This window comes from Mustela nigripes, chromosome 5 (genome assembly GCF_022355385.1).
Source record: "Mustela nigripes isolate SB6536 chromosome 5, MUSNIG.SB6536, whole genome shotgun sequence".
Classification (NCBI taxonomy): Eukaryota; Metazoa; Chordata; class Mammalia; order Carnivora; family Mustelidae; genus Mustela; species Mustela nigripes.
In genome coordinates this window covers 110,253,393-110,267,088 of record NC_081561.1, presented here as the reverse complement: position 1 = coordinate 110,267,088, position 13,696 = coordinate 110,253,393, and the positions used below count along the sequence as shown (strand labels likewise).

The window sequence follows — 13,696 nt, the reverse complement described above, 5'->3', positions numbered from 1 at the left end:
TCCCATGATTTTAAGTTGAAAACTCAAGATTCAGCCATTATCTCAGCACTAGATGGCACTTTTGCTTCACAACTAGTCATACAACACCTAACAGTTTTTGTGACAAGTGAATGATCCACAAATGTAATGTTTGGAATTCCTGCATGGGTATTCCTGAGAATAGGAAAATGAAACAGGAGGAGACTTACTAAGTACCAGTTGCTTTGAGGTATTTTTAAATACACGGTTGAAGAATATTTTAAATTCATAATCATTATTTCGTAGTAATATTAATAATCTGGTCTCTATCCATACCTTCTTAGCCTAATGTTGCCATAAAGTTGAAATTTCTTTCAGGACCTTTTTGCTGTCCATCATAGCTAATTGTGAGACAAATGAGTAGTATCACTTCTTACACTGATTCATACCTAACTCTAAGCACTTTAGTCTTCTGTAGGATTTAAGAAAATGCATGGGTTTGGCTTTCTTAAGAACCCTATAGATATCACTGAGGACACTGTAAGCATCTCCCTTTTACTGTTGAGAAAACAGAAGTGCAGAGATGTTAATCTCCCCAGCATTAATAGCTAGTATGTAGACAGGACCTGTATTCAAACTCAAGTCTGTTGGTTTTTAGAGCCAAGATCTGCTCTTTCCTTTACTCTGATGGTGCCAGGTTTAGCCAATACCTATTCATGTTAAAGTAACTGGATGACTAGTGCAATGATTGATGTTGGTTTCTTTCTCTGACAAGAGATATAACTCAACACCCAAAAACAACCCAATTAAAAAGTGGGCCAAATACACAAACAGACATTTCTCCAAAGAGGACATAATAGATGGCCAGACATGTGAAAATATGACCACATCACTCATCATCAGAGAATTACAGTTCAAAACTATAATGATATATCACCTCACATCTGTCAGAGTGGCTAAAATCAAAAACAGCAAGAAACAGCACGTGTTGGTAAGGATGTGGAGAGAAAGGAACCCTGGTGTGGTGTTGATGGGAATGCAGACTGGTATAGCCATTGTGGAAAACAATATAGAAGTTCTTTAAAAAGTTAAAAAAAAAAAAAAGAAAGAAAGAAAAGAAAAGAAAGAAAGAACTACCCTGTGATCTAGTAATTGCATTACCAGATATTTACCCAAAAAAATAAGAAAACACTAAAGGGATACATGCCGCCCCCAGGTTTATTGCAGCATTATTTACAATAGTCAAGATATGGAAGTAGCCTAAGTGTCCATTGACAAATGGATAAAGATGATGTGGTGTGGATATGTACACACGCACATGAATGCAACAGGAACATTTTTCAGCCAGAAAAAAAGAATGAAGTCTTGCCATTTGCAACAACCTGGATTGGATATAGCCAGAAAGTATTATGCCAAGCTAATCAGTCAGAGACAAATACCATATGGTTTCACTCATATGTGGAATTTAAGAAATAAAACAGAAGGACCAAGGAAAAATAAAAAGACAAACCAAGAAACAGACTCTTAACTATAGAGAACAAATGGATGGTTACCAAAGGGGAGGTGGAAGGGGGAATGGGTGAAATAGGTAACAGGGATTAAAGAGTATACTTACCATGATAAGCACTGAATAATGTATACTTACCATGATAAGTATACTTACATACTTACATACTTACATACTTATCAAGTATACTTACCATGATAAGTATACTTACATACTTATCATGGTAAGTATAAGAGTATAAGAGTATACCTACCATGATAAGCACTGAATAATGTATGCAGCACTGAATATAATGATTCAACAATAAATTGTTGAATCACTATATTGCACACCTAAAACTAATATAACACTGTCTGTTAACTATTCTGGAATTAAAACTAAAAACTTAAAAAAATACTTAGAGATGACAAAATAAAATAGAGAAGAATGTGAGAATAGAGGAGAATGCATGAAAAGCGCATAGGCTAGTACCTGGCACATGGTGAACGTTCAATAAATGGCCCATGGTTTAACCATTTGGGTAGTTTTATATATTATTTAACATGAAAAACGTCTATACTGCTTTGTGTAACATATGAAATAGAACTATGACTAGAGTGGCCATATATCCCAGTTTACAGCCACCGTCCTGGTAATTACTAGCACTTTCTTCTTACTCTAAAAAGAGTTCTGATATAAATAATAAATTACCTAATCACCCTAGCTATAGCCAGCTTTGTTACAGAAGAGCTTTGTACCCAGGGATTTGTGCTTGAAAGTTTGTCTAAAGTAAAAACTCCTCTAAGGAAAGATAACTGGTAGTTTTCTGACATAGAATAGAGATAGGTGTGTGTATATTAGCATCCTTAACATTCTGGTGTTAAACTCTCTGGCATCAAACCGCACTTGCTCTATACGAAGGAATATAGCCTTGGGCAAGTTAGTTTCCTTCTTTAAAACTAGGTACTTTATCTGTAAAATAACAATAGCACTAGTACCTGTCTCCTGTGGTTATGTAAGTGGGGTAATGTGAGTAAAGCATTATAGAAAGTGCATCATAAATGAGAGATGTACAGAGGTAGATATTTCACTTAAGGAGAAAGCATTGATACGAAGTACTTAGATACATTGGGAACTGAAAAATTGGAGTAGATGACACTTAACTAAGATCCTTTACAGTGATAAAAATCTAATGGTTTTGATTTACAAGGATAAAAAGCTGTTCTTTTGTTGATTTTATATTACAGCAAATTTCAAACATTTGTGAAAGTAGAAAGCGTAGTGTGAGACAGCAGTGAACCCATGAGGTACCCATCACTTAGTTGTCAACAGTAATACAATACATAGCCAATCTTTCTTTTATAACTTTCAAAAATAACTTTAATAAGATATTTTACATATCATAAAATTCACCCATTTGAACTATTAGTCATTTGTACAAATTTGCCAAGTTATGGAACTGTCACCATAAATCAGTTTTCATACATTTTCATCCCTTTGGTAATATTCATTCTACTACTTTACAGCTAATCCCAGTTTTCACAGTCAGTTCCAAATAACCACTGATCTATTTTTTATCTCTATGAATTAGCCTTTTCTAGACATTTCATGTCAACGGAATCATACAGGATGTGGTTTCTTGTGTCCAGCTTCTTTCACTTAGTATAGTGTGTTTGAGGTCCATTCACATTATAGCATGTATCAATTAGTAGTTCATTTCTTTCTCTTGAAAAGTATATTCTCTTGTATAGGTAATACCTTGTTTCATTTGTCTTTGCAGTCCCAGTGTTTTATCATCTGTATTTTTATCCTTTCACGTCTGTTTCATACCCCTACTGAACTATACAAAAGCTATATTTCATTAATATGATAGCTTAAAAACATTGATTGTACATTCTTGCTTTTTATATTTATTTTAGCAAACGTAGTCTTTCTGTCCTCTCATTCATCTTGCCAGTTTTAATTTGTTTTCTTGCTCCAGGGATCTTTGTTGGGTTTTACCTGACAATGAAGAGCTGTCTAGACTATAAACTTTCAGAGACAAGAGATAAGTTCATTTCTTTATTTCCTCACTTTAATGAAACACTGTATTTGCTCAGTGGCAAATCCAGATAGTGATGATTTCTAAATCTTTTAATAAGTCTTTCAAGTTGGCTTCAGTGTTCTATGTTGGGCTGAGTCTATTTATTTCTGATTCTCATGGGTGTTTGTTTTTTGTTTTGTTTTAACTCAGGTTGTTGGAAGAGGAGCCTTTGGAGTGGTTTGCAAAGCTAAGTGGAGAGCAAAAGATGTTGCTATTAAACAAATAGAAAGTGAATCTGAGAGGAAAGCTTTTATTGTAGAGGTAAGTTGAAATGTTTTTTCTAATGTATAATTCTTTACCAAAGATACTCTGTGAATTTAATATTATGAAAAAGTTATTTCCCAGTTGTCATTTCCCCATATACTTGAACCTTAGCAATTTGGTTGAACCAAAGATAATGCTATAGAAACATTTTTCATTCACACTCTTAATTCTAATTAAAAATTGGGGGGAAAAGACTGTTAACCACATAAATGAATTCATCCCTGAATTAAAATAACAGATCATCTGTGTAATTCAGATCTATTTCAAAGCATAGGATTTAAATTTTAGAATAGAAATGGTATTCTATCCCATTATCTAAAATTAAGGGAAATTTTATGCATTCATTATTGACTGAATATTTTTAGAAATTCAAATGAGATCACTTTACAGGGAAATAATTTCAAATTTGATTTTTTTTCTCATTTAGCATGAAAATCTACAACTCTGTTCTCTTACAGATTCAGTGATCAAGAATTCAGTAATTATGAATTTAATAATCAATAGTAATTGTATTATCAGATTTATTCTTTATTAATTTTGAACTATTTTGTATATTAGATCACAGTAGTTCCTTAAATTAGTGGGTTTTTTTCCCTCATTGGCCAGTGGATAAGTGGTCTTTACCTTACAAACCTTTCTGAATTTATGTCTGTGGTTATATTTAATTATAATTTGCAAATATACTTTATGATATTTTTAAACATATAATATAGAGAATGAAAATTTAGTTGGGATACAATGAAGGGGATTTTTGTAATTAATTGAATGAGTTGAGAAATGTTGATAATTTGGGGTCCTCAGGAAGAGAAGGTGATCTCTAGTAGTATGCTCCAAGAGTGGCCTCAGCATTGCCTTATTCATGATTTTTGTTTATGGTTGAGATAAAGTCTAAAAGCGCATTGGCACTTTCACAAAACTAGCTAAGAGCATATGTGTTAAATGCTAGGAATTAGGAGTCAAAACATTATAATAAGTTGGATAAAAATGTTTTATCAAGGTTATACATACAGGTAATTCAGATTGTCAAATAGTTCTCCACATAGTCTTATTTTTAAAACTTTTTAATACCCAGACCTCTTCCAGTCAAGTTTTTTGCTTATCAGAGGCAACTACTTTGAGCTCATCCCTTAGTTTGGTTTGTGTCCCCCAATCCAGGGACTCTAATCATTGTGATGATAAAGAGGTAGTCAGTCACTAAACTGAAGTCAGGAAAGGAGAGAATCTGGTCTGCCTTTGAACTAATCTCTCTGTTCCTTTGTTGGCTTATTTGCATAGATTCCTGGTAGTACCACCGGTCCAACCCTCTGTAGGTTTTATGAAATTAATCTCATTTCTGTTCACTTTTTCTCATTTTTTTTTTTAGGTTTGCTGTGTCAGTTACTGCTAGTCATTTGCTTTATAGCTTTCAGAAATGTGCTGTTTCCTCATTTGACATTCTCTTAATCCTTCTGAATTTGTGCCTTGAAAAAATGTCTGTAATATCTTGGTAGGATTTGGGGAAGGAGCAGAAATAAATGCTTAAGGGACACCTGGGTGGCTTAGTTGGTTAAATGTTTGCCTTTGGCTCGGGTCAGATCTCAGGGTCCTGGGATCAAGTCCCACATTGGGCTCCCTGCCCAGTGGGGAGTCTGCTTGCGTCTCCCTTTGCCTGCTTCTCCCACTGCTTGTGCTGTCTCTCTCTCTGACAAATAAATAAAATAAAATCTTTAAAAAAGAAAGAAAGAAATTCTTAAATAATGTGCTATCCGAAGCTAAGTGCTAAACCTTTAGAAGATGAAATACAATAAATATATTTTTTGTATAATAAATGAATATAATAAATAGTAATTTTTGTGTTAGGACTGAAAATACGCAAGTGTTGACTATAGAGAAATAGAGCTTTCTGGTGACATTTGGTAAAAAGGTTAACCTTCATATGAGCCAGCTGTATAGTGTGGATAATAGGAAAGAGAGAGGGGAAAAGACAGAAAAGAGAGGAGAAGGAAGAGTAAGTGCAGTTTGGGGGGACACATTAATAGAAGTTTGGGGTGTAGAGCAAGAGAAACAGTACAGCCAAACCTCTCACTGACCTCAGTGTGATTCATTGGATTGGGGAAGATTATTTGCATAGGTACCTGGTACTATCATTAGGAAGTAGGGAGAACAGCTAGGAAAATACCATAGTGATTACTGCAGCAATTCATGGAATTACTAAGGCAGTGGTAGTGGGAATGGAGAGGATGCGATTAATTCAAGAGATGGGAGAAGGAAGAAGACCGTACACATACACAGAAAGAGTACAGATTTTAAGTTGGATGAACCAAAGTTGAAACCCTGGCAGTAGCAATAGGTTATTTAACCTCTCCCTTAGCCCTGTCTGAACTTTATCTTAAAGGTCTCTTTTCTTTTCTTTAAGATTTTATTTATTTATAACAAATAACAGGGAACATAAGCAGAGGGAGCTGGAGAGGGAGAAGCAGGCTCGCTGCTGAGCAGGGAGGCTGAGATGGGGCTCAATCCCAGGACGCTGGGATCGTGACCTGAGCTAAAGGCAGCCACTTCACTGACTGAGCTACCCAGGCGCCCCAAAGGTCTCTTTTCTTATAGGCAGAAATGACAATACCTACCTTGCAGAGTTGTGAGAATTACATAGTATCTGTTAAATGCCCACCAGGACCTGGCACAGAGTGAGGTAGGCTCTGCAGCCATAACTCTGAAGATGATGATGGTGACATAGCTTCGTTTGCCTTGGATAACTAAGCTCAGTGCCCTTTCTGGGTTGGTGTACTAACATTTCTTGTTAAAGTTTATTTTTTCTTACTTGTACTTATCATGGCTTGTTCATACTCCTGTTAATAGCACTTTGCATTTTGCCTTAGTTACTCGTTTACATGTCTGTCTCCCAAGTAAAGTGCGAGAGCTCAGGGCAGGAAATCTTTTCCATTCTGGGCAGGCATTTTATGACACAGTACCTGCTACATAGTGAATAATGATTGTTAAATGATTAAACTAATGTTTTATATACCCTAAAATTGTAATGACATAATGTAATCAATTCCTCAAAAATTAGCATCTTTTAAAAGAAACCTTAATTTGTTACAGCTTCGACAGTTATCCCGTGTGAACCATCCTAATATTGTAAAGCTATATGGAGCCTGCTTGAATCCAGTAAGTTTGTCACTTTTTCATTGTCACCTGTCTGTAAGCATTGACATAATAAATGTTCGCAGGTGTGTAATTTATGAAGCTATTTTGATTTATTTTTTCTTAAATTAAAAGTGTAAAAATTACCCTTTATGTATTTGTTTGTAGTCTGTTAGCAACACAGTATATTGCAAGAGATATCTTGGGTGGTCTTACCCACTAACCTCATCTTATGAGGCTCATGATGTTCTGTGCCAGCATCTACTCAGCACTGGAGAAAGCTTTCAGAGTTTGGGCAATTATCTTTTTACACACACCTGCATTCTTGAACAGTGGGCCCCTACAAGACAAGGCCTTAGATCATAGATCCCCTTCTTTTTCCCATTAGTACCATTCACATAGCAGAAATCAAAGGAATAATTTCTTGTGCGTTTGTAAAATTAAAGATTGAACTCAGTTCTCTCTCAAGTCACCTAAGATGTTATAGCCCTGTGGTTAATTATACTGACATGTGTTTCTTTTAGGTATGTCTTGTGATGGAATATGCTGAAGGGGGCTCTTTATATAATGGTGAGTGTCATTAGACACTTTATCTAATAGAGTAAAATCATTGAAAAGCTTTTCATATACACTGTTAGTTACTTAATGTTCTTTATAGCTTACCTTCAAAATCTCAAAAGGAGGTAATTAAAAATAAATCTGCTAGTATGTGAAATTTAGAAATCTATCAATCTTTTCAATTGATGGTACTTTTCATAATGTTAAAAGCATTTAAGTCAAGTAAAATTTGCTTTTTAAATAGATTTTAAAATATCTTCAGGCATCTTGGGTCGGCGTAGCCATGGCGGCTCGTGTCCTTTCCGCTTGTGTCCGCCGACTGCCCGCGGCCTTCGCGCCGCTGCCCCGGGTTCCCACGCTGGCCGCAGCCCGGCCGCTCAGCATCACCCTGTGCCCCGCGGGGGCCCGGACGAGGCCTGGGGCTCCGCCGACAGCCTCGGCGCCTGCGCAGGTCCCGCTGACACAGCTGTGCCGCCAGTATAGCGACGCACCCCCTCTGACGTTAGAGGGGATCAAGGACCGTGTTCTTTATGTGTTGAAACTTTATGACAAGATTGACCCAGAAAAGCTCTCGGTAAATTCCCACTTTATGAAAGACCTGGGCTTAGACAGTTTGGACCAAGTGGAAATTATCATGGCCATGGAGGATGAATTTGGGTTTGAAATTCCTGATACAGATGCGGAGAAGTTAATGTGTCCACAAGAAATTGTAGATTACATTGCAGATAAGAAGGATGTATATGAATAAAATATCAGACCCCCTTTTTTCACTGAGAGAAGAGTTGGAAGATGCTGGCGAGTGTCTGGAAGTGAGAACGCGTTTTGGCATTATTGCTGCCTTTGACAGAGTAATTCTGTTTAGACTTGTATTTAAATTGTCTGTTTTTTCCTTTGAAAATAAATCTATAAAGCCAAAAAAAAAATCTTCATACTTTTAATGTTTTTCTTTTTGTCCTCTCTTAGCTTTGAGCCTCCTCATTTGAGATCTCTTTAAGCATACTTTCTTTCATTTCATTCCTCTTAATTTGCTCTCTTTACAAAAAATGAAATTGTGAAAACTTCAGAAAACATTTTAATTATAACAAAGAAACTAGGTCATTTAGTTATATTTACAGAACTGAGATAACTATTTCACTCTTAAGAAACACCAACCATATAGTAAGTATATTAATTGTTGCAATTGTATAAAATAAATGGTTGTATTTTTTTAATTACCATTTTATTTAAATTTTTACTTATATTCACTGCCCATGTGTTCATTGTTGATGGGTATCTCTAATACTCCATTGTCTTACTTGGTTGAACTATTTCTAGTTTTTAGCTATTGTAGAAAGCATAATTTTAAGTATCTTGACACACATTGTTTTCTTTTTGTACTACTTCTGGTGTCTGTCTCTACTTCTTTGTACTTCTCTTACAGTAGTATGCCATCACATTGCTTATAAGTCACATTATTGTGTGAAAGACTGTCAATGTGGAAAAGTGTGATGATTCATATTAATTTTGCTCGAGTGTAGGTATAACATTTAATAGAAGTACTATTACATTGTAGGTGCTTATGTGATAGTTACCCATTTGAAATTATTAGATATTTCCATCTTTGTATTTAAAAAAGAATTAAAAGCAGAAGTGATAGGAGCCTGAGTAGAAAATTACCCAGTCATGTATTCCAATAGTGCTCGCATTCACCTTGTCTTTTTTTATATGCAATAAAGTTCTTTTTAGTTTGTGCCTTTCTTTTGCAGTGCTGCATGGTGCTGAACCATTGCCATATTACACTGCTGCCCATGCAATGAGTTGGTGTTTACAGTGTTCCCAAGGAGTGGCTTATCTTCACAGCATGCAACCCAAAGCTCTAATTCACAGGGACCTGAAACCACCAAAGTAAGTTCTAATAGTGTGGTGTCTGTCTCTACTGCCCAGCCCTCCACCCACTTCCTAATTCAAGCTAATTGTTGCACCTGACTTGATCTTTTCTCTTCCTTTTTGGCTTGGTTTGAGAGTGTTTATTTTTAACTCACCTTCATTATTTAGTCATTTCTCTAAGTTTGCCTTTTAAAATGTTGTCTTTACTAGGATTTAAATCTTCATCAGATTTTTATTTTAATAGTTCTTGCTGTAGATTAGCATACTTCTACAGTTGGTTAGCCTATAAATCTTATTTTTGCCTGCTCTATATATTGTTGCCCCCAGACGGTTCCATAAAAGCAAAGACAAGTTTGTCTTATTCCCCACTATATTCCTAATAGCTAGTACAATGTCCACATGTAGTGGGCATTCTGCAAAAATTTACAGAGTGGTTATTATTTGCCATTTTAGAGGAAGGCAAAAGGACATTTCTGGCTTCTGGGTAGAAAATGAAAATATTCTGGATTTCTTCATATTAAGTATCCTAGGACTTTGAAAGAATTTTAAAACTCCCTAAATAAGTACTTTAGAAGGCTAAAACTTTAGGGGTTTTTTTGTTTGCATAGGTACTCCATTAAAGAAAACACACATGTGGGTTGTCCCCTTTTCTCTCAGATTTTTTTTTTCTTCTTTATCCACTTGTGACAGAGTTAAAAAGAAGTCCACATTCCATTCTCTCTCTTACCACTCTCCCTGCCACCACATCAGTCCCCGTGTAAGAGGTTTCCCCTAGGAAATCAGTCTCAAATATTGGATTCTCTTGATACAGGTAGCTTTAAAGTGTCCCTTCTGGGTACAACTTGTCACTCTCATGTCTGATCTGATACGTTCTACATAGGTTTCGGCTCTTGGAATGACTGTTCTCACTAGTGTACGTTATTTCTACTCTCAGACTTAAACTGATTTCTCTTGCCCCAGGTCCCTGGTCAAATCATGTTTAAGACCCAGATTCATGACAAACATTTTTTTAACTTGACTCCTTGAGGCTATTGCCTTAGTTGCCTATCTTGAATAGTGAAGAAGAAACCACTTTGTCTGTCTTCTTTTTTATGAAGCGTGAGTCCTCTTTTGCTTCTCTTAACACACAGCTGAATTATCAAAACAAATTAATGAGAATCATAGCTCCTATCCAGCAACAAATTGACTAATGATTCAAAAGATATAGGCAAGCATCAGGTACATAGCATCTTTTTCTGAAAGATCCAGAAACTATCAGATGGAACTCTTCAAAAGTATCCCTTTTCTTCTGCATTAGGTCACATTTCAGGTTTGAAATAACTGTTTCTAAACAATATACATGAAAATATCTCACAAAAGGAAGTCTTTTGAGTTTTCCAACATCTTTTCTATTCCATAATTTTACAACTAAAATAACTACCTTCATTCTCCATCTACCCATATTCCATAAATCCATAAATATTAGATGTATTTACCGAACCTACTTAGACCAATTATGTCCTACTAAAATCATTTGTAGATAGGGTCTCTAACTTCTGCTATTAGATAGCATCAGTATATTTACAGGAAGTCTGGCTTAGGTCATGCATACCTCTTGGGCATCCTTATGTGTGCACTCATCCTGTAGTATTTCAGATTATCTTTGGGACATCCGTATACAAACTGGGCTTTAGAGTTAGAACTGATTTTTCAGAATGTACTGGGAAGAAGGTTCTTTGAAATGGCTGTGTTTTCATATGAAATTGTATATACAAGCACATGTACTATGTTATTGTCACTGGAAAACCTGTGGATTCTTTGGTCAGGAAGAATTCCTCTGAATGGCATATAAAGAAGGCACCTGATGATTTGGTTAGGTATTTTATATAATGTCAATTTGTGCCCTGTTTTATTCATCTTTTGCAGGTTCGTTTGCATGTACTTCAGAAATAAAAGTGTGTTTTTTATCCCAACTGTGTGAATGTAAGCCTACAGAGAACATTTAGGTGCATATTTCAGTGAGCCTTGAATATCATGCTCATGGCTAGTGACATATTAAAATCTTAGTGAAGGAGTACTAATTAAAATAATAATAATAATGTAAAAGTCATTCAGAAAAAATTGAATCTATCAAGATGAAACAAGGAAAACCAGTTATTGTTCTTTTGTTGGGTAAAGAGTAGTTAGAGCCGGAACAAGAACAGTGAAACAGGAAGTTTTTTGTTGATGTGCATATAAAGGGAAATTGCATTTAGCATTCTTTCCACTTCAGTTACTATAGGAGTATTTGTGACATTATGGAAATGTGTATAGCAGTTTATCTGGTTTGTCAGTCATTGGACTAAAAAGAAATTAATTTCTAAATAATCTCTCCAGTTAGAATTTTATTTATTTTTTTTTAAAGATTTTTATTTATTTGACAGAGAAATCACAAGTAGGCAGAGAGGCAGGCAGAGAGAGAGAGAGGGGAGGAAGCAGGCTCCCTGCGGAGCAGAGAGCCCGACATGGGGCTCGATCCCAGGACCCTGGGATCATGACGTGAGTCGAAGGCAGAGGCTTTAACCCACTGAGCCACCCAGGCGCCCCTCCAGTTAGAATTTTAATATGAAAATTATATATAAAGAATATATAAAAATTGTAATTTCAGTGGACTCCATATACTGCTATTGAATATTACTACAGTGTGATGGTACAACTTATCTTTATTTCTGTTTGTCATCAAGAGGAAAACCTAAGTAAGGGTATACTACTTGGTGAATATACTTGGGTAATATAGCACCTAGGAAAATCAGAATCTTAAATTCAGAAAATTTTCTGGAAATCTTTCATTAAATTATTCTAACCATAATAAGAGTTATGTTCCTCCCACAGACATATTCAAAGCATAAGAATGGTTTTGGGTTTGAACATTTTTAGAAGTATCTTAAAAATAAAGACATTTAAAATAAGGACCATTTTTTGCCTTCTTCCTTAGAGGCTGTTTTACTTTTTTCTTTAAATTATATGTTGTTATTCTCAAATAATACATGTTTGTGATTAAAAACAAATTCAAATAGTTAGAAAAATATAAAGCAAGTCTTTCCTGCCTCCTATTCCTCAAAGGTAACCACTGTTCTGTTTTTTTAACAATGTATGGGTTATACTGTATGTAATGTTGATTTTTTTCACTTACATGGACATCTTCTCATATCACTGTATTCAAATATTTACTTCTTTATTTTTTAGCCTCATTTTTAATAGATAAATAATATTCTTGTTATCTCTTAAGTAAGTACTTGAAACTATTCTTGATCTTATAAACAATCTTAGACTCAGAAGACTTGATTTGTAGAGCTGTTTTTAGAAAACAGAGTGCTACTCAGTCTTTTAATGTTTTGAGATTCTGCATAGTTTTTAATGCCCTAAGTTGGTGCTTCTCAAACTTTCCTAACCCTTAGAACAAAGTTGTGATATAATGTAACCTCAGCCATTCTAAGACTATGGATAGAGCCCAAATAACCCTTCTTTAGGAATTTTGTATGCACATTTTACTTCACCTGCATATATTATGTAATTTGTTTTAAAGTCAATGTTAGGATGTTAAAAATACTTAAAACTGAGTAAAAATGATGGTCCATGGAGAAGTACTAGCTTTAATCTAAGGCTTTGTAGGCTCCCTGTCACTTATCCTGGCATACACTGATATAATGGCAAGGTTTCATACCCTGGTTTGAAAACCACATAAAGTTAAGCCATGGTATCTATGCATTTAAATCCTAACAACCTGTGTGTGCTGATAGAGATTGTATAGAAATGTGGCTTTGATTCTTATGCTCACATGATAAGAATTTTGACACTCCAGAGTATGGCAAACCAGATCAATTGAAAATCCATCCTACAACAAACACCCAGAGATAAATGTGTATGACAACAAATATCCTTTTACATATATAGGTGATCTTATAAGAAAAGAGAAATCATCAGGGCAAAAAATGGAAAGCATTTTCCATTTTCAATCCTGAGAGAATTTAATCCAAGCATGGAAGCTAAAGATTTGTGAGCTGTCATTATCAAAAATGTAAAGCCCTGGTGTTAATGGCTCTTGTGTAATTGGAGGTAAGGTCCTGTGTTCTGCACCAGATGAAGTAGCAGAACTGAGATCTCTCCATAAATTTAGGATCCCTGGAGGGAGCAACTTAAAAGTGGGCTAGAAAAAATACCAGTTTTCTGACTAGGCAAACATTTATTTCTTAACAGAGGTGTCCCTATATGTTGTTGTGAGTTGAATTTGCCCTGCTTGCACAATCCAGAAAAATCCCAACAAAATAGATTAAATGTTTTTTGGGATTGGTAGTGTCCCATGGCATCTAGTAGTAAGTGAAACTCCATTTTAAAGTCCT

General features: G+C 35.3%; 2 protein-coding genes across 3 annotated transcripts in view; both read left to right on the top strand.

Moving 5' to 3' along the window:
- The window catches only part of MAP3K7 (mitogen-activated protein kinase kinase kinase 7), a 75,463-nt gene that overhangs the window by 10,868 nt on the left and 50,899 nt on the right, over nucleotides 1–13,696 (top strand). For both annotated transcript variants that reach the window (XM_059401073.1, XM_059401072.1), the window contains exons 2-5: nucleotides 3,678–3,788; nucleotides 6,873–6,938; nucleotides 7,439–7,484; nucleotides 9,218–9,356. In XM_059401073.1, coding sequence (XP_059257056.1) covers nucleotides 3,678–3,788; nucleotides 6,873–6,938; nucleotides 7,439–7,484; nucleotides 9,218–9,356 — 362 coding nt within the window. The remainder of the gene's footprint in view (nucleotides 1–3,677; nucleotides 3,789–6,872; nucleotides 6,939–7,438; nucleotides 7,485–9,217; nucleotides 9,357–13,696) is intronic.
- Nucleotides 7,718–8,395, top strand: LOC132017459 (acyl carrier protein, mitochondrial). The gene has a single exon (XM_059399246.1). The coding sequence runs from the start codon at nucleotides 7,756–7,758 to the stop codon at nucleotides 8,218–8,220; it is 465 nt and encodes a 154-aa protein (XP_059255229.1). The 5' UTR covers nucleotides 7,718–7,755; the 3' UTR covers nucleotides 8,221–8,395.